The sequence below is a fragment of the Nelusetta ayraudi genome, unplaced genomic scaffold, assembly GCF_046127955.1.
Source record: "Nelusetta ayraudi isolate G7.1 ecotype Tasmania unplaced genomic scaffold, CSIRO-AGI_Nayr_v1 ptg000011l, whole genome shotgun sequence".
Classification (NCBI taxonomy): Eukaryota; Metazoa; Chordata; class Actinopteri; order Tetraodontiformes; family Monacanthidae; genus Nelusetta; species Nelusetta ayraudi.
Genome location: NW_027466061.1, coordinates 1,682,774 through 1,710,439, shown reverse-complemented (window position 1 = coordinate 1,710,439; position 27,666 = coordinate 1,682,774). Strand labels below are relative to the sequence as shown.

General features: G+C 41.9%; 2 protein-coding genes across 2 annotated transcripts; both read left to right on the top strand.

Annotated features, from left to right (window-relative positions):
• Positions 1-811: 811 nt before the first annotated feature.
• On the top strand, positions 812-5,498 carry ppp1r14aa (protein phosphatase 1, regulatory (inhibitor) subunit 14Aa). Its single transcript, XM_076019960.1, has 4 exons — positions 812-1,197; positions 2,813-2,893; positions 3,044-3,076; positions 4,654-5,498. The coding sequence occupies exons 1-4, from the start codon at positions 991-993 to the stop codon at positions 4,834-4,836; spliced, it is 504 nt and encodes a 167-aa protein (XP_075876075.1). The 5' UTR covers positions 812-990; the 3' UTR covers positions 4,837-5,498.
• A 1,395-nt stretch (positions 5,499-6,893) lies between these two features.
• exoc3l2a (exocyst complex component 3-like 2a) lies at positions 6,894-18,139 on the top strand. Its single transcript, XM_076019977.1, has 13 exons — positions 6,894-7,086; positions 7,938-8,497; positions 9,257-9,474; positions 9,948-10,698; positions 10,809-10,923; positions 11,886-11,996; positions 12,080-12,180; positions 12,400-12,510; positions 12,607-12,742; positions 12,922-13,044; positions 13,817-13,972; positions 15,612-15,733; positions 17,285-18,139. Exons 2-13 carry the CDS (start codon positions 7,962-7,964, stop codon positions 17,604-17,606), a joined length of 2,802 nt encoding a protein of 933 aa, XP_075876092.1. The 5' UTR covers positions 6,894-7,086; positions 7,938-7,961; the 3' UTR covers positions 17,607-18,139.
• Positions 18,140-27,666: the final 9,527 nt, after the last annotated feature.

Below are 27,666 nucleotides of genomic sequence, written 5' to 3'. Positions count from 1 at the left end.
AGAAACTAAATGTCCATTCCAAAATGTTTGGGTTTTCATAGTTTATTTTTTATTCCAAAAACAAGCAAATAAAAGAATCCTGCCGCTCATGCTCTGGTAAAACAAACAAACAAACAAATAGAAACAAACAAACAAACAAACAAATAACAACTACTCATAGGCCCACCCAGGCACATTCTAGTCCACCACCGACCCTTATACCCATACGCCCTCTGGTGGCCAAAGCCAATTCCAAAACAAAACAAATGAACAAAATCATAACTAGACAAACTAAACACTAAACTTGGAAATATTTAAACTAAACAACCAAACAAAATACAAATAAATTTAAATAAACAAAAACAACCAAATAAAAATATTACATTGAATTAGCGAACAGATTAACACAAATTAACAAATAGCTCCCACACTCTTGTTGCCAGTGTGCGGGTGCAGGTACTCAACAATAAATGTACTTCAGATCTGAATATAACTTGAACTTGTTGAGACTTGGGTAAAAGAAATTATGAATGAACTTATATCCCAAAATTAGAATAAATGTTGCTCATATATTCCAAACATAATCTTTATCTTAGAACAATGCAGCTGCCCACACGCAACCTGGGCTGCTTCTTTTAAACGGATTGCTAACATTCTTTTCGGAATCTATTTATGTTGTCGTCTTTCAAAAACAAACAGAAGGCAATGTTGTTGTTGCAGCCAAACGTGAAGAAGGATGTTCTGTCCGACAAGACGCAAACTTGTCAACTTCTTAAATACCACCAGCCCCTATTCTGAAGGAAGGCGTGATTAAAGCGCTGAGCAGCTTGTGAAGAGACACCCCGAAGCCTCCTGCCCTCCTTGCCCCTCACCGCACCGCAGCGCACCGCACCGCAGCGCAGCGCAGCGCGTCCCGTCGTCGCCTCCCGCCACACTTCCCTCGCTCCTCTCCTCCAGTCCGCCAGAGGAAAGCCAAGTACGCGAAACCAGTCCGACCAGTCCAGAGCAGGAATGGCAGCGGACCACACCGGCACGGCGCTGTGCGAACACCACGACGTGGATTCAGACGACTTGGCGTCGTCGTCTCCGGAACGCGGCTGTAACATCCCCAAGAGACACGCGCGGGTCACGGTGAAGTACAACCGGAAGGAGCTGCAGAGGCGGCTGGACATGGAGAAGTGGATCGAAGACGGTCTGGACCAGCTGTACGCGGGTCAGGTGGGTGCACCTGTGAGGAGCAGACTGAGGCTGCTCTGATTTTACAATTGTAAAAGACGTGTATATCTTAGAGAAACCAAACACTGCACTGCTGTTGTTGTTGCTGTTGTTGTTGTTGAATACACAATCCATCTTTTGGATTGTGTCAGGGCGTCAGGGTGCCCATGATAAGGTGACTGACTGTGAAAAGTTATGAGGGAGAATGTGACAGGTTGGAAGCGAAGGTGGGGCAGCTGCTTCTCCTTACAAGGTCAAGCATCCTGTATATGTTGGGTCCCCACACAGAACCACGTCTCTTGTGGGCCTTTTTCTGCCTTACATGGCCAGTGAGGAACTAAGGCAAGGGTGAGTAATGAGGAAGGAGAAGCGGCCTCGGATTTACAGAGGAGCACAAATCCTGCTCCAGGCCCCTGCAGGTAAACAGTCTGCATCTGGCAGGGGCCACAAGTGGAAGTGTTGATAGTGATTTTATTTATTTATTTTTAATCAATCATGTCTGCTCCTGTAGCATTCTATTCTATTTTATTCTATTCCATTCACTATGTCAGGCTCCTCCTCTCGAAGGCATAACATGGCAAGAAGTTGAAGTCACGCCTGATCATTAAGAGTTGATGTGACTCAGGAGTTCAGTATGATGAGGGAAATTAGCAGGTGACCTTCCTCACAAGACAGATTGTCAAGATCTTCGTACAAACATGTTTGCTTTTGCGGTATTTTGAGTGTGATGCTTACCTGTTTTCATTTTTTCATTTTACCATTTAACCAATGACTAAATGTATTAAATGCGAGACATTAAAAGTCTGTCTTGCCCTGGGATAGTAACACAAAATTTCATAAACTAAACATAAAATATTTTTTCCTGTAGTTAATCATCAGATTCCCCCCCCCCCCCCAAAAAAAAAACATTTCATCACTGAGCTTGTGCATGAAAAGATGAAGTCAATTGGTGGTAGATTTTGGAGTCCTAACCATGGCACGAGTCTCATTAGAGAGCTGCTGCGGTGCTGTGGCGCCTCTGTCCCTTCACTCAGCGGGCACAATGGCTGGTTGTTCAAACAGAACATCCACTGTTACAGTATTACGTGAGCATTGTTTCAATCGCCTGCCAAACCTGAATATACATGAATGTGAGATACTGTACGTGTAGGCTGAATATTCTTCTTGTTGTAAACTTTAAGTTAAATTTGAAGAAATATATATGATCCACATGCACATGCACATGCAGTAAACAATAATGCCTTGTGGAGTGAACACGCATCATTTGTGGCACTTGTGGCTCTTCTAAAAGAACATCAGTCTCCTTTACCATGCGGGTCCACCTGAGGTCAGTGAGGGTCAGTCAGGAGTGCTTTTGGTTTGTGATTTAAGGACTTATGCTAGAAAAAAACTTGACATGAATTTACAAAGTTGTTCAACTATAGAAAAAAATAAGTTTTGGTGAGAATATTTCCTGTTCTCATGAAGTATTGCCGTCATTGTAGGAATTGGATTCCAGAATGGTAATGGAATGGAATGCTGAGTGGTAGGAGGAGTAAAAATGTTTTCAGAGTGTGCGATGACTCTTGATGGTCCATCAAAACAGCTCCATTTTCATATGCTGTCCTGTTTATTTCAGGAAGACGATATGCCAGAGGAGGTAAACATTGATGACTTGATTGACTTGCCTAATGACGAGGAACGAGTCAGGAAGTTACAGGTAACACAAAAAGGAATGATAGAGGCTTCCCTCTGCTGCATATCATTTCTAGCAACTTTCCAGTTTATTGTAATGTTCTCGATGTATGCAAAACTATTGTATATACTGTTGCCTAGTCATAACATAATGTTGTTGTTGTTTTTTGTACAGGAGCTTTTTCAAAAGTGCACAAGCAACACAGAGGTATGTTGTTACTTTTAATTACAAAACTGCCAACACTCTTTGGTGGATCTCCTGCAGCCTCTTGGTCCACATGGCCCAACAATTGCTGTTTGTGCTCTCTGGTTGCTTCTTTCTAATTTAAGCCTGAAACAAAGAGTCCTTCCAGGCTCAGACAGTGGCCTGGTTGTGCCGTGCCCACAGAATTGGGGGTCAGAAGACAAAAGTTTGCTGTATCTGATGCATCTGCTTTTAGCTGTGTGTCAAGTTTTGTTAAAACATGAACCCCCTGCAACAATGCTAACCAGACATTGTTGCATTTGTTTATACTCGGGGTGAAAAAGTTGTATCCAATCAAAACATGATAAGTTAGTTGAGTTCTCACATTTTTCCCCAGATAAGACTATTCAAGATATGTCAGCCTTTAGCCTATTTAAGGCAGAAAAAGAGAAACAACTGAGCATTGTGAAACTGGTGCTGACATGGTGATGGCTTGTGTGATTTTTGTAGAGACAACACCACGCTCAAGTTATCCACAACTGATAGTTTAAAACAATTGTAATCAGATAATTAAAAAATAGACAAATAATAAATGATAGATTATTTATGTAAAATGAATAAATAAATAAAAACGTAGCCTTCTGTTTAGAGCCTTCTGTAAACATTCTTACATGTTGGCAGGGGGATAAAACAACTCAGGGGATTGAAACAAGTCCTGGTTCGGGATGTTTTTAATAACTGAGAGGGGTTTAACTACTCTTTCAAATGTGCATCAAACTACACAAGCTAAAGTTATTGAACCTAGGTTAGAGAAATAAAGTTTGGCTAAATGCTAGATTTCCTTATCCGTATGCTGTCCAATTCTCCCGGGACCCAAAGCCCTTTCCTTTAAATACTTTTAATAGGCCTTTAATAGTTCTGTTGAAACACTACACTCGGGGCTCTGCATTTTACAGCCCATTGTTTTTTTGGTTGCTGCTATTTTTACTGTGCTCATAGAAGCTGTGATTTTACTTTGGCTTTAGAAAGAAATGTTGGAATTTGAACTTAGCTGTTCTTTTAATTGTTTATTTAATTTGCACTTTTATTGAGGTGGAAAGAGACGAGACTGTAAGGATGATTACAGATAAAGTCCAGGGGTTGTTCTGCTTCCATATAGCGTCTTTGTTTTGTTCTGTTTCCTTTAATATGCAGAAAATGTAATATCAACATATCTACTGACAAATTTAAATGCGGGGTGGCAGTGGTGCAGTGGTTTCCAGATTTCCAATGCCAAACTAAACCTATGAATCAGCCACTTGGGGGAACGGCCAAAAGGATTTTTGTGTGAACAAAGCTGTGAGCTACTCAAGTTAATGATGGTTAAACTGCGTGTCTGCGTGTTCCTGTTAATGCTGAAACCCAGTACAACGCTGTGGCTCACCTGTTGGCAGATCTGCACTATCAATAACAAAAATAAATAACTGTAGAACATTCTGGAAATATCTCGACGTGGACAGACACACAAACACGCTCGCGCGCTAACACACACAAACTTGAAGGATACTTGTGAAACACTTGTAAAAACCTAACAAAAACAGACATGCTGCACTTCTCCTCAGGCTTTCATCAAGGAGCTGCTGGGAAAGTTGGAGGGCGTCCATAAGCAGGAGGACCTGCAGAGTGAAGGCATCGAGCACCCCATCATCTGCCACAGCCACCATCGTCACGAGCCCTACCACTTTAACAACCCGCACCATCAGCACCACCTGCATCACACCCAGGGACAAAACCAGACCCTCTGATGACCTCACAATAAAACACATTTGTTGACCCGCACTACATACACTGCATAACCAGAAGGCAAATAGCTCTTGGCTTTTAGTCTTTGGCCTCTTTTTTTCAGAAGTGTATTGGTTCAACTTTATCTGTTTGGTAAATGTGAAGTTGCTTGACTTTTCAACATGTTCATACACTGATAACAGAAAGCCTGCAGGATTTCACACCATTCCACAAAATCACAAATCACAACCTATCTACCTACTAAAATTATGCATTTGTGATTTTTGTATTATGTTGACAATTGGCAGTGGTAGAAAATGTATGTTTCCTATGTACAAAGGGTGATTACGCAAAAAGATACCACATGACCACTTGGTGATCTGAACTTATCCATTTGCATGTGACTCTGATAGAAAGTCATAATAATAAAATGTTACAAACTTAAGTGGTAATAAGAGTTTGATTTTTTCAAATTAAAAAAACTGAAAATCGTCTTGTTTATGCAAATACATAACTTGTAATATGCAATGCATAATTATTTGTGTGTCTTTTTTTTTTTTTAAAGGAACACCTCACAAATATACTTTGTCTGCAGTGGACATCAGACTGGGTTTTCATAAAAATCCAGTCGCCACATGTGAAATGTTATTCAATCCTTCTCTATTAAAAACTTTATACATTGTAATTTAATTTTTATCTTTTGAAAAGTTAATCCATTGAACATAAGATGTCATAGCATAATTACATTACAAAAATCTACCTTAATTGTGTGAAGACTCCACTGACATCTGAAAGTGTGCTGTGCTGTGTCTTTTGAAACAACATCTCAGTGCCTGGAGAGCAGAAACAAGGCCTTGGATTTGTCATCAGTTGTCAGTAAAAGTAAAAGCCTGGTGGGGGCAATCCAGCCCGACAGATATTAAGTGTTTCATATTTAGAGTGAATGCTCGCATCCTCAAATAAACCATGAAAGAAGAAGGTGGATGGGGCATCTTGTGTGCACAGGCCAGTTTGTCTTGTCAAGGCCTTGACTAAAAACAAACAGGAAGTGCTCCTTTCTCTTTGAGTGCATATTCCAACCCTTAACATGCTGGTGAAACATTTCACAAACATGAGGAATGAACCTACTGGGCTCGACAGCGCCACCTACAAAAACAAAAGCAGCCACCCAAATCTGTATGACTGTTTTCCAGCAATGCAAAGAAAAAAACAGTCACTCATTTGTCTCATCAGGGCCTTCAACTCTGGCAGTCATGCCGCAGAAAGCTTATTGAGGGGTTTCGTGGCGATGACGTCATCAGCAGGGGTCGGCAGGCTCCCCAAGACAGCTTGGGTTGGTGTCCAGAAAACCCCACGTTCCTTGGATCCAATATGGCCGAGAATGTTTCACAGTTAAACGTTGGATCGCTATTCACTCAGTTGGGAGCTCACTTTTTTGTCCTTCTCCATAACCTACACCAGGGGGCAGGAGGAGACTTAAGTATTGTCAGAAATGTTTGGGGCGTTTTTCAATATTCAGATTGATTTTACAGATCAAAACCATTTATTGTTAAGTCATTGATAATTAATTGCACCCCCCCCAACCCCACCCGACCCACCCATGATGCCCCTTCATAGTTTAATAGTGCTGTACAAACCAGCCGTGAATGACCATGACTTCATAGCGAAGGCAATTTAGAGGCAGCGTGAGTTCAATTGTCATTTTCTCACCTCTCAGTCGTCTTTCCACAGAGGAAAGCTGAACTGGTCATTGTGTTGGAATGGAATTTGTACCCAAGGACACTGAACCAGGACACCGATTGTCGCTTGGAGTTTGTTTACAACACCAAATCAAGTTGGTGCACACACACACACACACACACACACACACACACACACACACACAAGCTGCATGCAACAGACAGACAATAGCAAGGACACCATAACTGCACACAGTTAATGCCATTATTGCAGCGGTGGCAGTGTGGTGAGGTCCCTAGAGTCCGTGTGTGCGTGCGTGCTTGTGTGTGTGTGGAGGGGTTGAAGGGTGGAGGGTCTGCGGAGGAGGGGGAGAAAGGACAGGACAGGCCTTTCCTCAGGAACACATATCACCTTCCACCACAATAGAGGCCGTCAGGAAACCACAGACAGCCACATTGCTCTCTTGAGTCACCAAGTACTTTCAGACTCACACTCGTCAGTCAGACACACATGCAGACACACGGCCGGCAGTCCAGACGGACGGCACACTCCAGGATGACAGTATACTGAAACTCTGCTGTGCATCACACCAGGTAAGTGTCGTTCCTTAGCATTGGACCTGGTGAACTGGTTGGTGGTTTGTTCATACATACTGTTACCTAAGAGTAATAATTATTTAATATTTATTATTTAATAATTATGTTACTCTGAAGACTAAATTTTTGTCCTCTTTAAGATTTTGTCATGCATTTAAGAAACCTGTTTGTGTTGTTAAATGATAATGAGCCAAAAAAAAAAGAAAAAAGTTTCAACTTGATTCTCAATACCATGTTTTGTCTTTGGATCACTTAAAACATTCAGATTTTTGTTCTGTAAGTAAGCTTTACAATTGTACACGGATCTTGCTTTCATGGTCCCAAACTCTATCTATCTATCTATCTATCTATCTATCTATCTATTGTAATGGAAAAGTATTCTTGTGTTATTCTTTATCTATCTATCTATCTATCTATCTATCTATCTACTGCATTTTATTTTCTCTGCGGACAAGAGTCGGCCGCTTTTAGAGTTAACAAATGAAAAAAATGTTTGTACCAACTTGTGGTTCAGCATGTTTCATTGTGAATACTTATTTCCCATTGTAAAAAAAAAGTACATTGTGTAAGCAGCATGTGAGAGGATGTTTTTGTCTCCTGTTATATAAACGGTCTTAAGGGTTAACGTGTCATCAAAACAACAGTTTTGATGACACAATATTTCTCAGTTTGCATGACATGCTCGTTAGTATTTATATTACTTGGGCAGATTATTTTTGATTTCATAGGTCTAAATCAATGTAGCATGCCGTGAAAGCATTTTATGATAAAGTTCATTTGTTTAACAGTTTTAGGCTCTGCTTTTTAAACATTTTATTAAATGTCTCATTGCTTCTTTTATGTTACAGTTTGTTCAATAACCAGCCATAACTATGCCCATTCTAAAGAAGCTACCAGGAAGGTCCAAGAGCTGCCATGAATTCCCCAGAGTGAATGGCGAGCTCATCCTACCCAGGTTGGACCTGGACGTCAAGGACTTGAATCATCTCAATGATCTGAATGGCCTGAAGGATTGCAAGAAGAACCTAAATCCCTTTGAGGATGTGGATCTGGATGAGGATGAGAGGAACGGAGGGGATATGGGTCTTATCATGGGGGAGGTAAGAGGGAACATCCACCTTAAGTCATCCCGTGAAGATGAGGAGGAGGAGAATGAGGTGAACGCAGAGAGGCATGGGGCAGGGAACCAGAAAGGGAGGCCCCTCAGGGGGACCCTGGAGCGGATCTGCGGAGTGTCGCCGCTCAAAACTCTTGGAAAACTGGGAAAGGGCCTTCGCATATCAGGACGGAACGTATGGGGAAACAGCATGGCCAACTACAGCCCCGGGGACTCAAACTCTCTGCCAACACAGAGGGAAAAAAGAGGAGGATTACGGAGGAGCTCCGAAGGAATAATGACCCTGCTCCGGTGAGAAGCTTGATTGCACAATCACTTGGTTCCAGATTCAATGAGTTGATCAACCTTTCAATTTCAAGAACCAATTGATTCTGAGAATAGTGAAAAACTCTTGGCAATAATAACTGCACATTTTTAGTAAACAATATTTTTGGAATTATTTGTAAAACATCGTTCCTATATTAACATGCATTAGAAAGTCATTTATAAGCACTCCCAGACTTACTCAGTTTTTTTTATTAATTATTTTGTAAGCATATATAATGTTATGTAAATGTAAGCTCTGTTTATTCACACTTTATAAATGATATGACCCAAATCATTGCAGTATGAACACAAAACAGATATTCTCTTAATTTGAAGTATCAAAAAAAGTTTACAGCTAATTACGAAAGCTTTCAACCAAAGTGAAAATGACAAAATCAGCCCAACTGTGATCGAAAAGAATCGGCATTTATGACAAATCTGCGCTCACTCCACACTGGCCATGATTACCTTGACTGGTCTCAAACAGGAGACCATATAGTGTGCTTATTTCCTGAAGAGTTATGTAATTGTCAACGCAACATGTTGATCCATGGAGGCCTCTTTTGTTTTTCACTGCGAGGTTGTGTACTTGCTGTGCTCTCTGAATGGGACTATTTTTAACTGTGCCGTCACACTTACAGCAGCGCCAGTCAAGACATGTGGCATGCCATACTTGGACATATATTGTACAGCATGATGGTCAGAATTGTAGCTCTGATACTTATGCTGCCTCGTCCTATTCAGGTTTACAGGTCGACGGAAGGAGGAGCGCAGGGAAAGCTTGCCCTGTGGAAACCTGAGCTCTGAGTGCGAGGTGGACGCTTCAAGGCGCTCATCTTTCCTCAGGATGGTCAGTCTGGGCAAACTGAAAAGAGAATCAATGTCAGACAAAGCGTCCCAAGAGACTGAGGAAGAGCCAGAGGAGGAAGAGCTTGTGGTGAAAACCAGGGAGCCCCTCTCAGGTAACACTCAAGTAAACACAACTTTAAAAAAAAAAAAAAAAAAAAAAAAGACACCCAGTTAAAAGAACAATATGCTTTTCATGAAAGGAATTTGTTGGATTTGGGGAATATTGCCCCCCCGCCCTCTTGATAAATTCAAAGAATTTGCTCACAACCCTGGACAACTCTCCGATGAGTTTGAGAGTTCCCCAGACTACTGAGTCACTGGGTTCAATCACCACCAGACTGTGAAATCAGGAAATGACTGCACTTCCTGCAACTCCAGGTTCCTCCAGATAGACCTTAAACGGAGCTTCTGTTCCCAAGCTCCACGGGGTACCTCGCTAGGAATAGAAAAATGTCCAGAAAGAGCAACAAATAGCCAAGACTGGTCAACTACTCCATATGTCCCTGTCCTATTAAGCAAGCCGTCTTTTCGGACTATTGGTATACAAATAATGGTAGCGTTTGTCTCACTTCCTTGATCCCCGCAGTGCTGGAGATCTTGCAGCTGGTCAACCACCGTGACCTCCTGCTCGCCGACACGCACATCCAGGAGCTGGAGCGTGAGTGTGAGCTGCTGTCGCTCCTTCCGGCCCCGACCACCCCTGTCCACACGCCTCCGCTGTGTCCCAGCAGCCCCGCCGGCACCCTCCCCTCGTCGTCCTCGTCCGTGGACGACTTCTCCAGCTCCAACGCAACGCTGGACTCGAGCCGGCGGAAAGCCAAAGATGTGGAGCTGCTGTACGAGGCGCTGCAGACGGAGATGTGGGACGTGGTGCGCGAGTCGCTGCGCCAGCCCAGCGCCGGCCCCAACCTCGGGCTGGTGGTGCTGGTGATCCAGCAAGAGGAGCACGCCGACACCGCCTGGGCCTTGAGGGAGGAGACCAAGCCTGAGCGAGAGGCTCCCCAGACGTGGAGCAGCCAGCGTCCCCGGCGGCTGAAGTTCAAGTGGAGGCAGGCGGTGGCGGAGGCGGCCGACTGGAGCCTGCCGCACCAGATGGACACCCAGGCGGGCCAGCTGGCCTCCTACCTGGAGCGTCTGAGGGGTCGCATGGTAGATGACCTGGATGCGGCCAGAAGAAACGCCGTGTCCATCTACCCAGAGGAGTTTGCCGCCTTCCAGGTGTACGTGGAGAGTTACCATCGGGCCGTGGCCAAACGTCTCCGGACCATCACCAGCGGGCCGCTGCAGATCACGGATGTTTATTCGCTGTTGGACTGGTTCTACAACATCTACAACAGGTATGACGCCTTGGTGGGACCGTGAATAAGAATGTTTTTGTCTGAACTATTCAGGCTTCATATTAACTTTATGTCATTTCCTTTTTTTTTTCTTTTTTTTTTTTTTACAGGGATGTCCTAGGAAACATTAGCGCAAGCTCTCCAATCAGCTATACGGCTCTGGAACCAATTCTACCCCAACTGACTGTGGGCAGGCTGGAGGAAGACTGCATCAGCATTGTCAGGGTGAGACATTATGTGTGCATGTGTGGACCACTTAACAATTTAAAGTCATGGCAACGCCAAAAAAAACCTGAAACATTTCAAGTTTTTTCATCATTTCATCACTCAACTTGTCTTGTAGATGTAGTTTTTGTTTATTGTGCAGTTCCCTCTCAAAAAACAAATTTCTGATTTGCATTCAGTCACCTGCTATATGACCAAATCAATTAGTGACATTTGAGGAGAAGGAGCAACTGGCTACGATTGGGATTTAGTCGCGACAAAAACAGAAAGCCACTCCAAGCATGTTGCAGTTGCAGTGTAGATGCAGCTATGGTTTGCCATGGTATTTTGATAATACATGGCTGTAGTTGTGGTCTGTGAGTTCCTAGTTATTCAGGCAACTTCCTACACTGAGTAGAAAACATAGAATTTTGTGCATAATGTCCATTATTATTGGTCTCAAGCAAGTGCATTTACAGCAGATGTCAGTGTGGTATCATCACATCGCTGCATGCTTTGGTCATGTAGCAACAAGTCATCTATCCAAACTAAACGAACTCTGTTTCAGTTTTCCAATATATCTTAAACCAGCAACACTGACATTAATTCTGCCTGTAGGGAAAATAGACAAAAACATCAAAAATATTGCAAGTAAACATTCCCTGAATATTTCTTAAATACTGGCAAAACTGCCTCATAATTACTTATTTCATTGGAATGTATTTATTATGCTCTGCGATGAACTGGCAACTTGTCCAGGGTGTCACCCTGCCTTCACCCTAAGACAGCTGGGACAGGCTCCAGCAGACCCCCGTGACCCTGAATAGGAATAAGCGGGTATAGAAGATGAATGAATGAATGAATGAATGAATGAATGAATGAATGGATTTATTATACATTAATTCGGACTAATGCACATTTAGAACATCTAGACACAAGTAAATGTTTAATAATTAATGTGTTGTTGTTGTTGTTGTTTTCAGGAAAAAGTTACAGTAGAGCTGATTCAGCTTCTGGATGAAGAGGAAAGAAGGTGGGCACAGACTCTGCACGTGGAGGAGTATCAGTCCCATCTGGCTCGCTCAGTCATCCAGGTACACTATTAAATCATTTTTACTTCAAAACCTATTTACAATCATATTATAACATCCTTGTCTAATGATGTTGATGATTGCAGAGACTCAAAGTGGACTTGGACAGATCTACATCCGTCAACCAGTTCCTGGGGGCGAGAGTGGCTCGCTGTTGTCTGACTGGACTGGCTGATTTTCTCTACAAGTAAGTTGGTGTTTTGACTCAGACCCATCATAATATTTAAACAGATAGTGTACCATGCAAAATAGTACAAGTCAAAGCTGAAATGAAGCAAGGTTTTCTTCATTTACAAATTGTACAACTATATACTTTTCAATGCATTTGGTCCAGTGAAAGAACAATGATAGTGACATTGCATTAAAATGTCATTTTTACAGTTCTATGAAACCTCTTTGTCACTAGTTTTCAGAGGAAGGTCGAGATGTTTCATGACACTCAGGCAGAATTCGGAGACCGTGGTGACGGATATGTTTCCAGAACCATAGCGTTGGTCAACTGCTGCCCTTCTCTCAGGTATTCCAACAATTCAGTGTCATCTTCCCATTCATTATGTTGGAATGTCTGCAGTTGGCTTGGAGTTTACCTTTGTGTCATTGGCCTCTCTTGCAGATCCCTGGTGGAGCGCTGCAGGCAGTGTGACCCACAGGGCAGCGAGGAGTCGGCACAGCGGGCAAACTCCTCTCTGGACAGGATCATCAACCACTCAGTGAGGGTCTTGACTGAGAGACTCTTTGAGCACATACGGGTAAATAACTCAACTCAAGACGCACTAAAGTCTTGCTTCTCTTCAACGGTCTTTGAAAAAACAGTGCATTGTTAAAGTTGCTTATAATAACCGTCAAGTGTTGATTTAAAAATATTAATTCAAAACAGTCTTTGTATGTTTTGCAAATCTGACCTGAACTTTGTTTGTTGCTGTTTCAGCCATTTTTTGACAAACTTATAAAGAGAAAATGGCTGAACTGCACAGATGCATTTGAGGCCATTGAAGCAAGCATCAAACAACACTTCAAGAAGTTCAGAAGGATGGACCCTCCACCTTATCAGGTAATTGTTGACACACATGTGCTTGTTTGGTTGATTGACTGGTTGAAATACTTGGTACCACCCCAGATCTAATTTTACTAAAACGGTATTGTGTTGACCACTGTTACATTACCTTCCAGTCATCAGTGCTGATAATAATTTAGAATGGAAGGCATCAGGATGAGGAAGAAATATATGGTACCAACAAATAAAATAAACAAACAAACCAAACCAAAAAAGCACTGATCATCCTGCTTTATGTCAATGGTTCAGACTGCTGCTGCTGGTTGTGTTTTAGTGTCCGTTTACACCAATATGATATATGCAGACCATGTGCACCCCTTTATGAGCAAAGTGCACCACCTTCTGATGGGTGTGTCTAGCAGACAGTTGACTTGTACAAAGCTGGGATAGTTTTCAAGCGGATTTCACTGTACTGAAATGGAACAGATGCCATTCCAACTGGGCGCCTCTGAGATGTGGTCAAATGGGAGACTGACATCATGGACATGCAGGCAACAAATCTGCACAAAACTCTGTTGCTATGCTATGATGTCAACATAGACAAAAACAAATCAAACCGTAAGGTACACAAAAAAAACCAAAACACAACACTGTGAAGGAGCCATGAATGTTATAGGGTGTCCAACCAGATCAAGAGCACAGAAGCATTTTTCTTGACATTGTTAGCATAATAAATAATGGCTATAACCTGGCATCAGGTCAACTGGCTCATCTACAAAATGGCAAATGATGCCATCTCTGTTAGTAATACTGTAACTGCTTATCACAGACGCTGGTGGGTGAGGTGCACAGGCGAGTCCTGGTGGAGTACGTCCGAGCCATCATGCGGGGACGGGTCATTTGCACGTCATCCAAGATGAGGAAGAGGATGGCTTTCCGTCTACAGGATGAAGCCATACAGCTGAAAGGGCTCTTTAAGGACCTGGTAAGTCTGCAAGAGAAATGACATGGCAACGGTGATGGGCTTACATTGAAGGAAGCTGTGATTGATTAGCATCAACTGCAAAGACCATTTATTGAATAACAATCAAAGCAGACAGAGTTGCTTGTAAGAGGTCCAGACATGTGGCTGTGGTCTGTGTGTTTTGACAACTCTCTCATGCTGTGGCTCAGCATCACTTCTCGACACACTCGGCTGCACGTCATGAAACCATAGAATACCAGCGTTGGAGCAGCATACTTTGTTGCATAAAAATACTGTTGTTTTTATCCTGACTATTTTATATTTGAATACTGCAAAAAAAAACAAAGACTGCAGACACCAATATTTCTGCCACTATTGTTCTTTCTATAGTAAACAACACAACAACAACAATTTATTGTGGCCCAAAAAATGTTACAAAGTTCATTTCAACAGGTTAAGAGATATACAATTAGATAAAATCAATATAAGCTTTCCAAAGATGTTTTTTCAGGAGAGATTTAATAAAGCTCACAGAATGAGTTAACTGGATGTCCTCATGCAGATCATTGTAGTGACTCAGAAAGGGACATTATTCACTGTATTTGGTCGAGTAAGTCTTTTGTGCGTGAATACTTTATCATGAAACTTAGAAGTGTAGAGGTTTTTTTTTCTGGAAGCAGTTCTCACACTGGGTGTCATTAATAATTTCAGAGCACTGAGCAGGGCTGGCACTGCAAAGTCTGCTGGCTGCTAATGGGGCCTGACTCGGGAACTTCCTAGGTCAGGAATAACCGAGGCACTGTTGATACAGTGAGCTCTGAAAAAACGGTTGCCGTCAGTGAGATGGAGATGGATGAACCAGGCTTACGTTAGCGCTCGCCCAGAGCGGGAAGCAGGTTTAAAACAACGCAGTCTGACGAACTGGCATTTGGCCCCTTTCTGTGAGCAAGTTCAAACAAGTGTCCGTCACCTCAGCCTGACAACAGGAAGCGTCAGTGTTCAAAAGGAACTTCCTGTTCCTGTCAGCTGGCTGGCTTTGATGTTGCTCTGGGATGGCCCTGACGCTCCTCACCCCCCACCCCCCTCCTTTTTTTTTTTTTTTTGGCAAAGAAGCAGAATGGAAACAGGGAAAAGGAGATTAATGAATGTCTAAAAAAAAGTCCATATATTTAGTGAATGCTGAGCCAAAGAATTTTCGCTCTCATTTCCTGAGTGTTTAAGTGGAGTTTTGCAATAAACCTAATATATTACCTCAATGTTTGGTCTTTGGCCTGCAGAGGTCTTAGTCCACGTTTCCTCTGACGGAGAAGGTGTCCATATCCTATTTTAGAAGCACTGTGGGTAGATCAGCAACTGCAAAAGTTGGCATATAGTTCACATTCAGTTGAACACATTTACAGAGAACGCCTGTTTCGCTGCAGAGGTCAAGTTAGCTTTATTCTGCAAACAAAGTGACACTTCAGATCAAAAGTCACTTCATGACAAACAATAAGCCTTTAAGGTGGGGACCTTTGTTTTTGTAACAACTCAATTTACCGATAAAGTCATTAATTATACATTTAAATAGAGACAACACATTGGTTAGATACCACATCATTTTAAAATACCCGTTTGATTTTGATAACAAAGATATACATGTACTCACTTTGCTCTGCTGCAGGAATCTAGTGCGTCCTGGTTGGACAGCATCATCTGCCACCTGGCTGACATCATTCTGTTGGAGGACACTCCCTCCATCCAGATGGAGGTGGCTGTCCTGGTCAAGGAGTTTCCAGATATTCGGTGAGGGGTTTAACAAATTAACACTGTCTGCATGTTTCTATTGTGATCAGGAAGCATCTAAAAAAACACATTCCTTGTACTGAAACCCCAGTGGCGCTATTTAGGTTTTTTTTCTTTGCTTACTGCCACACATTTACTGTTGTTTTTGGCACCGAGCCCAAGCAAGAAAAATGTAAGCATGTGTGTTGTTGATATACTTTTTCTTTTTTTCTTTTTTGTGGTCACAATGGATCAAAACAAGGGAAAGAGGCATGGAAATGTATCTATGCTGCTTTTGCTATTTTAGGAGAAACGGAGACTCTGTTTTTGGAATGGATGTCACTGAGAGTCCTTAGGGGGAAAACTTCCAGCCGCTAAAGCTGTTTGTGGACAGATTAAGACTCTGGTGATAGCTGGTAACCTCGGGCCGCGTGTGACGCATAGGCCCTCTGCGGCGCAGACAGGAAGCTGCTGCCGAGTATTTCCTGTTCCTGCCACCCTGCAGGAGACAGACTGGTGCCACATATTTAAAAAAGCCAGTCAGGTGTGGAAGTTTTGAGCAAAACATAGTAATTCAGACCATGAGGACTTGCTAACTCACCGCTTGACTCAACCCTTTTGTTTACTGTATGGCATCCCCCGCTGGTATTTTAAGACATCAGAAGGCTGGCGGCCTTCCTTAAGTTTTCGGGGCACCTTTTTTTAGCAGCAGCAGCCCATTCATACACGTGCGACTGTGCCGACCCATGGGAGTCTGACCTCCAAATGAGTCCTTGCTTCCTTCTCTTGAGATTCATCCAGGGGCCAAATGTGTCTGTTTTAACACTATGAAGAACCCAGTAATTAGAAAACATTTTGAGGCTTCGTAAATTATATTGCAGTCAATAATAATAATTTTTAGATAGGTAGATAGATAGATAGATAGATAGATAGATAGATAGATAGATTGATAGATAGATAGATAGATAGATAGATTAGATAGATAGATAGATAGATAGATAGATTAGATAGATAGATAGATAGATAGATAGATAGATAGATAGATAGATAGATAGATAGATTGATAGATTAGATAGGTAGATAGATAGATAGATAGATAGATAGATATTTATTGCCATTTGTGCAAGTTAAAAACAGGTTAAAACAGATACATTGGAATTCTTTGAGTGTTTCCCAAAGTCAGTTTAAGAATACAGTTAGTCTATTAAAAACATTACATAAATTACTAAAATAATAAGTAAAAAGGCCGGGATAAAAGGCAATAGTGAACGACGATAGCAATAGGATTTTGTCTTTCTTTTGTTCAGACAAGAGTTCTGTTTTTCACACACTGACATGTTTGACGTCAAAAGGAAATTGAATTAGACTTGAATCCATTACACATGCGGCCCTCTGAGATGGTGTTTTCACAGAAAATCAAAATTTTCAGCTTTACCAGAAACAGATGACACTGACTCAGAGAGACGTGACCGCTGCTCCGAAATGATGACAGCGCTCGGCAACGCCACAAAGACCTGGCATCCGCTAACACCTTTGTGCTCCTCTTCCTCTTTGCATCCCTTCTCCCCACAGGAAGAAGCATGTCTCCACCTTGCTGAACGTACGTGGGATGATGCGGCAGGCGGAGCGCCAGGAGATCCTCAACATCGTCAAGGACTTTGAATGTAGCAGCGTTCTCATGAGCCGGGACCACGCCCTCTTTTCCGACATCCCCATCACGTCCGAGGTGCACTGTGTCAGTCTGGGTCTCCTCCGCCTCGTCATGACCGTATCAAACTGGTTCTCAGAGCACCGCCCGAGGCGACCCGGCAGGATGAGCGTGAGGAACTCGGCTCCCCACCCACTGGAGGGCCAGACTAGGGAGGAAATCAGTAAACACCACAGGGAGGAATAGCTGTGGGTGCGAGGGGAGCAGTCACAGGTATACTGTGAGGGTGAGATGTATGTGCACTTTGACTAGAAGTTGACTGTACCACGTTTGACCAGCCACCAGAAGAAACTTGACCTCAGGTACTCGTCGTACTGTACACGCTCACAGACGAAGTCACACAAAGTGCATTCTTTTTTTCAAGTGAAATGTGAAACCCATATTGCACCTCGTAACAGCTCAAGCCCATTTGCAGTATGTTAGTGTCCATCTACGCAATCTACAAATGTAAACACCAGCCCTCCAGTATCTTCAAGAAATTTGAGTTTTCTTTAAAAAAAAAAAAAAAAAAATCAATATATTCTCAAACTCAACTGCCAGCAGACGCAGTGCAATATAATGTTAAGCTTGTATTTACCAAAATATGCATAGCCATCCTGTGGTATGTAGTCTATCTGAATGTGATAATGCAGTGTGTGGAAATGATGAAGTGTGAAACTGTCACTGTGAATGAAATGGATCTGTTGCTAAAAAATTAAATAAAATCTGATGACTAGGTAGAGCGAAGGCAGTTAGCTGGTTTCTGCAGCTTTCTTTTCGCCATTATTCAAATCATGATACGACTGTACGACTGTCTTTCACTCTGGCTCCTTCTAAACTTACGCTGCAGCGAGCGGCCCCTGAAAACATGTGAGGGTCAGATTTGAAACAATACCTTGCCAAAAGGTTCCTGCAGGTCTGACGCACAACATTGCATGTACATAAATACTTGATGCCTAGGTTGTTTACGTTAAGGGTATGTAGCTTTGTTCAGCGAACGGCGGGCTTGAAGTATGGGGCTCCACCACGGCTACCATGTGACGTTCGGCTGGCCCGCAACAAGAGGGGTCGTCCACCCTGAGGCCAACAACGGGATGTTTTTCGATAAACAAAGATTTCCTGTTGTCCACCGAGGTGCCAACGGATGCTTTTATTAGAGCCAAGTTTACGTTATGCGCTAGGAGGGAACTTCCTCTCTGCTGTCCGGAGTGAAGGTGCAGCAGCCACTGAGCTTTTTTACAAGGAAGCCGCTCGCCGTCATTTCCAAACAGAAAGTCAGCGAGGCTCACTGTGCAGACCAAACTCTGCAGGTCAGAGACTTTCTGTCTGACTCACAGTGATCAGGAGGCTGCTTTAAAAATGTAGGAATACTGTTGAATGAGGTCTGGTTGTGCAGTTTGTCAGATTGTCCTGCTTGCAGTTGCAGAGACTGGTGCACGCTCATCGTGAAATCACCGCAGAGAAGTAAATTTAGTCCTCAGGACATGATGGAGTGTCATTTTAGATTGTCTTTCAAGCAGGAAGTGGAATATATAATGTTAAAACATGATGAGACTGATTGGATTTCAGGGTTGTTGCATATTAAGTAAATTATAAATTATAGCTTGAATCAATTTATCACGACTGTAAGATATGGACAAGATTCTTTTTAACTCTTTAGAGATGGACAAAGAATGTAAAAAAAAAAATACAACCCTGATAGCTGCTCAGCAGACACATGTTTATCTGGGAGATGGGATATAGATAATATATATCATATGTTTCCATAGTTAGATGTTAGAAAAGTTATATTGGTCGTAATTTAACCACAGTATTGTTATAATATTATTGTGATATTGTTAGTTTATTTGTACTCTTATATTATCATATGTATATATACATATATGTGTGTGTGTGTGTATATATATATATATACACATATATACTGTATGTATATATACATACATTATATATATATATACATGTATATTGTATACATATATATACATACATACTACGCTGTTTTCTTGTGAATACATTGTAAAACACAATGTGCGTCAACTTCAACATTTGTTGAGTCTCCTTTAAATCCTTCTTTTTAATTTTTTCATCACAGAAATAAAGGCAGTAAAATGTTTTCCTTTCGTTAGTATAATTTAATTTAATATGGTTATTTTGGGGGGACTCACTAACCAGTGAGATGTTTCTGATCAGATTTTTTTTTTTTTACACAAATTCTATCATGTAACCATTTAGAAGAATATGGTGCTCTGAGTTTAAATTGAGCCAATATTTTTTCAAGAAAATGGGAGCTCAAAAAACACCATCATTGATCTAATCATCTCTGTTGTCAAGTCAGATTTCTGGGAAAGTGGGTTGGGAAATTTTGTATTTGGAAATGTAGATCCACTGTAATTACTTACTTGCAGCTTTGGCAGCAGTGGGTTTGCTCTTTTTATCTTTCATCTTTCCTACCTGATCTCAAACCTGTCTTTCACACGTGTGAAAACCTGAATTGACAAGACTGCATGGCGATGAGGACATATAAACATTCCAGACGGTTGTTAACCTACAGTAAACCTACAGGTCTGTTCCAGCAATGGGTCTCACGTGTCTGACCTGTCTACACCCCGCTCCCTTTGTTTTTAATACCTTCCAAGAAACTGTGCAGCGGAACAGGTAGATCGTTAAGTGAAGCTGGCATCAACTGATTGTGAAGTTTGGCAGAGAGGCGTCCGAGTCGAATGTACATCCCCGGACTTTCAGACATCCTTCCATATATCTGGCTAAAAGCGGATGCGAAGCCTCTGTTTAAAATGGATCCCAGGTGGGGATTATCTTCTCTGACCAAGGTGGGCAGGTATGAATCAGTGCCAAACTCTCGGAGGTTTCCCTCAATTAAGCAGTTAAAGGTGGAACAGTCCTCAGAATCACAATGCAGTCCCTGGGAAGCACTCCCCTGCTTCCTCTCATTAACTTGGCTCTGCAATGGAAAATCCATCTGGCTGCATTCGCTGTTTGTTTTCGGAAGCAAGTCGTGCCCTGTCTTTGTTCACACTGACATGCACTTTTCATTCTACTGCTCTTTTCCGTTTGTTTGCTTTTCGTGCCGAGCCCCAAATATTTGTGTATTGAACACGCGAAACAAGTGAGAAAGTGTTTTTATCGGTCATAATAAAGCACATCGGTGAATCTGCTGAAATCGGAAGTTAAGTTGAAGTGATTTTCTTTAACACACGTAAGGCTGCCAAAAACTTTTACACACCACCTGAGAATTTGAATATATCTTTGTAATATTCAGGAATATCAACATGTTTTTTAAACTCTCATAATTGAGGAAACAAGATGCTACTGTCAACATTTTTTAGTGTCCTTAAGCAATAAAGTGAACTCTAAACTGCTCCTGAGGCCTCTTCTTTGAAAGTCACATTAGCTGCTGACACTGAGCATACCTGTATTCCCAGGGTCTTATGTTCCCAGTCCTAAACTTAAGCCCAGACCTGACAATACAAAGCAAAATGAGCTTTGGGCATTAGGAACATGGCAACACGGAGCCAGTCAGGGAATCCTTGGCCAGGGTGGCTAATAGTAAAACACAGGGCCTTGATAACTTAAGGCCCTGTGAACACTGGGCTGTTGTTGGTGGCGAATAATGGTGTGCAGTTAGGGCTTTAAACAACGGCACTTATGCGTGAAACAAAAAGGAAAGTTCTTTCTGAACCACAGTAACATTAATCTTCCTCAGGTGGAGAGTTCCAGGGTTGGGCAAACTGCAGTTAATGAAAATCAGCTGTCCGTCCCACAAGGACCAAGGACTGTTTTTTTTTTTTTTTACCAAAGGTAAAAAAAAAAAGTTAGGTACATCAGCCTCACCATAATTTGCCTCTGCTCAGAAATTCTTGAGACACCTCACTGTCTTCTATTGAATACCCTTAGCCAAGCGTCATCCACTCCTCTTTTCCAACCACCTCTGGATCACACAGCCGTCAGTTATAGGCATTGTGAGAGAAGGACAGTTGTTTATAGACACTTGGGGAACCCTTGTGCTAGTTTTTCATCAATCATGCTGGTTACTCTGGACTGTTAGAATAGACTGCGAGTACAGAAATGAATCACATTTGCCAAATCACTTTTTTTTTCAAAAAAACCCCAAAAAAACAGTGGAAACCAAACAGAGAAAAACAATTCTAGCATGTCTCGCTCCTGTCCAACTGGAGGTTGTGTGTGTGCGGGGCGGCACGTTACATAACCAAATGTATAAATGACCTGTTATGGCATGACCCATTAGAGCAAGATTCAGTACAGAGTAAACCTCCTGTCCTCTCAGCCTCAGCATTCTCTGTCTGTCAGGATGGCTGTCCACTTGAACCAAAACAATAGTGCACTTCGTCACTCCTGATGGGATTTCCTGATTTATGTTATCTGAGTGTATCCATCGGGGAATCTTAATTTAGCCGTGAAGAGGTGCCCACTCCAACCCTGTATCCAGCCCCGCCAACGCACCAGCCTGTTTGTTTCTTTATCAGTTGTCGTGTTAAATTATGAGGTTGAGACCGCCGGTCGCAGATGGAGCTGCCTGAGGAAACTGACCTTTGTCCAACGTAAAGACCCGAATCCAAAATAAACTCCAAGAAAATCATCGGTCTTTCTCAGAATGTCTCTCAAAAACATGCGCAGCCCAGCCTTTAATTCTTTTAATTGCTGATAATATTTGATTTGTGTGAAAGGCTTTCCTGGGTGGTGCCGTGGATATAAATATTTTTGTTCAGATTGGCGTTGGCCTGATGCCACTTACACTGTAAACATCCCAACCTGTGGAGTTATTTGTTTTCCTTTGTTTAAACTATTTTGACATCTATATAATAGTGAGAAAAAAACAGCAGGGGCTTTGTTGGTCCAGCATGTCTGTATTTATGAGAGCACATCCCCTGGCCTCACAGACCTGGCCTCGATACAGCAGGATGCTCAGCATCAGCGCCGGTGATCGCGTGATACACAGGTGAATAAGATGGAAAAGCAAAAGTCCAGGTGTCGATCTAAATTTAATCTCGGATGAAGCACCTCTTTGACTTCCAGCTGAACCAGTGGAAAGTAGTCCACGTGTATGATTGCCTTGCCAGAGGAATTTTCGTATGTGTGCTCTGCTCAGTGGTGGGTTTCCAGTAAAAACATCTTATGACAATGAGAGCGACAAACAGAACATATGATCGCGTCAACATTTCAGTTGCACCACAGTGTCAGGGAAAAGAAAAATGGAAGTGATTTCATTCATGTTTCCATTCTGTTGAAACTCTGGCGCTCTTGGCCTCACGGGACAACAAACTATTGACGTGGATCAGGAAAAAAAAATGAAGGAGAAATGGGATTTCGGGAAAGCGCTTCAACCGGTGGAGTTTCCTGTCTTTCTTTAGGCGTAATTGCAAGTGAAAGTAAATCTTTCAATTAATGTTATTTCAGATGGTCTTGAATAAAAAAGGGTACCAAGAAGGTACTGAAGGCCTCCAACACCCCTCTAAGTTAACAGTGTAATTACAGTGAAATTGAAATTATTCCTTGACCAACTCTGTGTTTGCTGCCCTAAACATGAATATGTTTCATTAGCAGCCCAAGTGATTTAAATATTACTATCAACATTATTATTAGTTATTAAACAATAATAGAATCAGGGATGCAATGACATTACCACTGCTAAGAGCTGCTCTCTGGGTTGTTGGTGCCTCGAGGTTGCATCCTCTTTGCCTCCCACAATAACTTGACAAAAACAAGAGGTTAAAAATAGAAGTCGGGCAAAAGGAAAAAAGAACAGAGGAGAGAGTGGGGATGACAGTGAGTGACCGTGCTGTCAGATCTTTTCATGGAAAACAGGGTGGACAAACGGACATCCTTCAAGCCTGGGTATTTGTGAGGGAAGTCTACAGACTGTCCTGGAGGAATTTTATTTTGTTGTTACCCACACATGGCCGTGCCCCTTGCCCTAACAGACGCTGTTGTAGGGCATGGCAAAGGAAAGCAAAAATAAAAAACAGAAACAAAACATGGACAACAAACTTGGTCCGCAATAAACTAAGAATCAATGTTTTCAAGAGGATCACCCTCGCAAGATTGCTTGACAATATGTTTGTTTCTTTTAGTGTTTCAGCAAATACAAAAAGACTCTGTAACTAACTTGTTTTCTTTGTTTCAGAAGGAAAAGCCTCCCTCGCACTGTTCTGTCACAGCCTCTCCACTCTTAGTTGTCTGTTCCCACTGTTAACAACAAATTTATTGGCTCGGGCCTTTTGCAGGAACGGAAACTGCTTTGCATGGCAAGGAATAATTCTGAAGCAAAACAATGGTTCCTCATGTGAAATATGGCAGCAGGGACTCACCTTTGGCTCCCCCTGCCTTCTCCCCCAGCTTATTTACGTAAGCAGGTTGTGTTCTGTACCCCACCAGGAAGAGGCGTTGCAGGAAAACCAAAACTGACGGTCGATTTAGAGTAAACTGACAGCATTAGACCCCAAAAGAGTCCTTATCTCATCTCGGAGGGAGTTGAAAGAAAGGGTAAACACAAATGTGACCTGTGCACTAGAAGCTGCAGGGAGCCAAAGATACACTTCACAGGATTTCATTGCAGTTAGAGGTGTTGTTTCCTTTTTGCCAGGAGGTTGTGCTGACCGTGAGCATAGCCTGTTTACTGCGTGGAATGTGGACACACCTTCAAGTAATTTGCTAATTTACAAAATTTAAAGATGTTTCTCATCTCCTTCTACCTACTGATACATTGAAGAAATAAATAAAGAAACAAACATGCAATCTACAGAAAAAAAATCCATATGGAAATATGGAGATTTCTTTAAACATGTTATCTGTGTATTCTTTTGATTATTACTAAGTTAATGTGTACTTACGTCAAGCCTTGAAGCAAGTATTTCTTATGTCTTTATATTTGCACAAAAAAGATCAATTCTTCACCACAGGCAACCTTCACTTTTATATGAATAACCTTAACTGTATACTTTGACTCCATACTAAAATGTAATAATTCTCAAGTGATTGCAGACCACGCAATGATATAATTCACATACGCCCACAAACACACGCACAGAAGCTCCACGTCACATTTTGAGAAAATATTTAGACTTTGGCACCGGCTTTGTTGTACTTTTCCTCACCCCAACGTCATATCCCCAGACAACAATACACAAATATCGTCAGGGAGTTGTCTCGCTGCTCTGTTGTCACCTCCATTAGTAATGGAATAGTACAGAATACCTATTTGTTGCAAGCACAGAGAAATTGGATAGTATACTGCATCCATCCATTCATTTTCTATACCCGCTTCCTCCTGAGTTGGGGGACGGCCTTTGGGTGGGTGGGGGGGTGGGTCTGTTCAGATAGGCTGGGGCCTGAACTCATCATAGGGTGAAGGCAGGGTGACACCCTGGACAAGTCGCCAGTTCATCGCAGGGCAACATGGACAGACAAACAAAGACAGACACCCATTCACACACACACACACACACACACACACACACACACACACACACACACACCAATGGTTGATTTAGAGTTCCCTATTCGCCTCACATGCATGTTTTTGGACTGCGGGAGGAAGCTGGGGAACCTGGAGAGAACCCATGTAGACACAGTACTTTGTGACTGTTTGTGTGTAAATCGCAAATTAGAAGAAAAAAAAAAAATCTTTTTCTTTTTCTTTCTTTCTTTCTTTCTTTTCTTTTTTTATCTTTTCTTTTTTTTTTTACAAAAATTCAAGATAATAATAAATAGCTCAATGAAAATTGCACTTCTGAATACCTGAACACTTGTTATTATCAACCCCTAATCTATGGATGATTATATCTATGGGTGCATATTTCAAAATATTAAAATAGTATTTGTCCCATTAAACATTTCAAATTGTGCAGTAATATTCTACACTGGTTTAAAATACATTATATTTCTTTGCATTTCATAAATCATTGCTGTATGATGCATTTCTCACTGCATGTCCGAGACCCTGAGATGATTCCAAAGATTCACCACCCAAAGCTCCAGTCATCTGTGAATCAAGGGCGAGGGCCTTCACTCACCCTTTTCTGAACCTGCTGCTATCTGTCATCAGCAGACAGCAGTTTGAGGCTAATGAGTCCACATCCTCTCCGCCGTCCTGCTGATGGTGCGTCGCAAATGTGCTCTCTCGCACTCAACAATGGGTCCATGTGACCTCTGACATATGAATCTACTCATCTTCTTGACACCCTCTTGCATACTTGTTTGAGTAACCTGGACCGTGTTGCACATTAAGACTTTGCAGCGTTGATATGTGCTCATGGTGAAAGCAGCGTTGGGGCACCTGTACAACACAAACAAACCCCGACTGGAAGGAAGCTCTCTAGTGAACTCTGCAGGGTAACATGCAGAGTTCATTCCACTGTGCTGTGCCTTTCTGCTGCATACCGAGCCAGTGCAGCAGCGAATACACACACATGGTCATTTTTTTTTAAAAAACATTCAAACGAGGTAAGGAAGAGAACATTTTCTGTAAATATATTACAAATTAGAATTTGTAATAAACATAATGCAGCCCAAATGGATTACATGCATATGTGATGATTACTCATTTTCTTTAATCATGAAAAGTAGCCAAATGAGAAAATACTGTAAGCATTTATACTTAATGGTATTGTAGGTTGAGTTTGTCCACTTCCCTTTCTTTTCCTTCGGTTGGAGGTAACAGTTATGTTGGTGCGCTCTGGTGGTCATAGTGTTACATTACACCAAACCGTAAAAAAAAAAAAAAAACGACTGACGAGTTCCTCTCAAACCTTATTCAAAACACGAACTTTAAATATTAATCACTTCATTGAATACAATCAATGGATTTACTGTGTAAAATCAAAGTCGTTTTTGTCAAGGTGTTGCTAAAACAAATTCATGACATCCAGTGAGTGATGTCACCCAACAACTTATTTCTCCTCTGTTCAGTCAAGAAGCATGGTGGCAGATGTTCTAAATTTTGGCAGGTCTATTTTTGGTTCAACAACTGCAATTTGCTGCCTTAAGTGAAAGCAACATGAAAAGCAAGCTAATTTAATTGGAAAGGGAAGCCCCCTACGAGGGAGTTCTGGGAGGTGATAGTCTTGATCGACCAGCTAATAGTTTCGGTTGCAGTCATTCCACCAGTAAATTCAAAAAGGTGTGTTTTGACTGGAGTTATGCAAAATATAGCGAGAACTGATCCTTTCAAGTCATTAGCCTTGGTAGCTCGTGCTGGCGACAGCAGGAAGTTAGACAGGGGAAACAAAGGACACGCTAACTTCATAATGATGCTACAAGGCAACATCAGAAGCTAATGAACTGTGATTTTATTAGCTTCTGATATAATATAGAGAAAGCTTGTTGTTTCCAAATCACCAAGAGCTTAATTTCAGCATGGCTCCCACTTGACCTGTGAGCCACAGAGATTTTTTTTAATGGCCACCTTCTTGGAGGTCGACTGACAATTCTCTTACTTTCTGTGTGCTGTAAAACTCCAGAGAATTCACAGGAGGGATGCGTCATGTTTGTATTTAAGGTAAGGAATTGTGGCTTGCCCCTTGGCCTACCATTACCCTGCGTAAGCCATGTCATTAGAGCACCTGTCCTCCACCCATTTCCGAGGAGACTTAGCCTCTCATTTCCACTCTTCCCTCTGATGGCTGTGGTGTAGTCTTCGTAATAGCGACTGAAATGACCAGTTATACAAGTCAGTTCCTTGTAACCTTTTTTCTGATGCTGAGAAGCAACTCAGTGACAGAGCAGTGTTGTGATATGTTCTATCCATTTCGGGGTCTAAAGCATACCAGTAGGTACTGTACATTAATCTAGATTAATCCTTAGAATCGATTTTGCTATTTTGAATACAATAGAAAATATTTATTGGCATGCGTTCACCTAAAATCACAAATGTAAATCAAAGAGCAGAAAACGTTATAATTTACATTAATTACGCTATGCTAATAATAATCAGGTGGGTTGATTGAAGTGTTTCAAAAAAGTGAGTCACATTTTCTTTTTTTCTTTTTTTCTTTTGTCGGTTGCTGTGAAGACCACGTCAACTGCAATACAAGACATCATGTAACAACAGAGCAGTAGGAGAAAAAAAAAATGTTAATGTACTAAACTGGAGTTACAGGTTTGGGCCTGCCATCTTTACCGGGATACAATCTCATTCACGCACACTTTACACCGGGCTGATGGTTTGTGTGTTCAGAACTGTGCAGACCTGCAACCGCCTCTTGATGTGGCGCATCTCGGCTTTATCAAG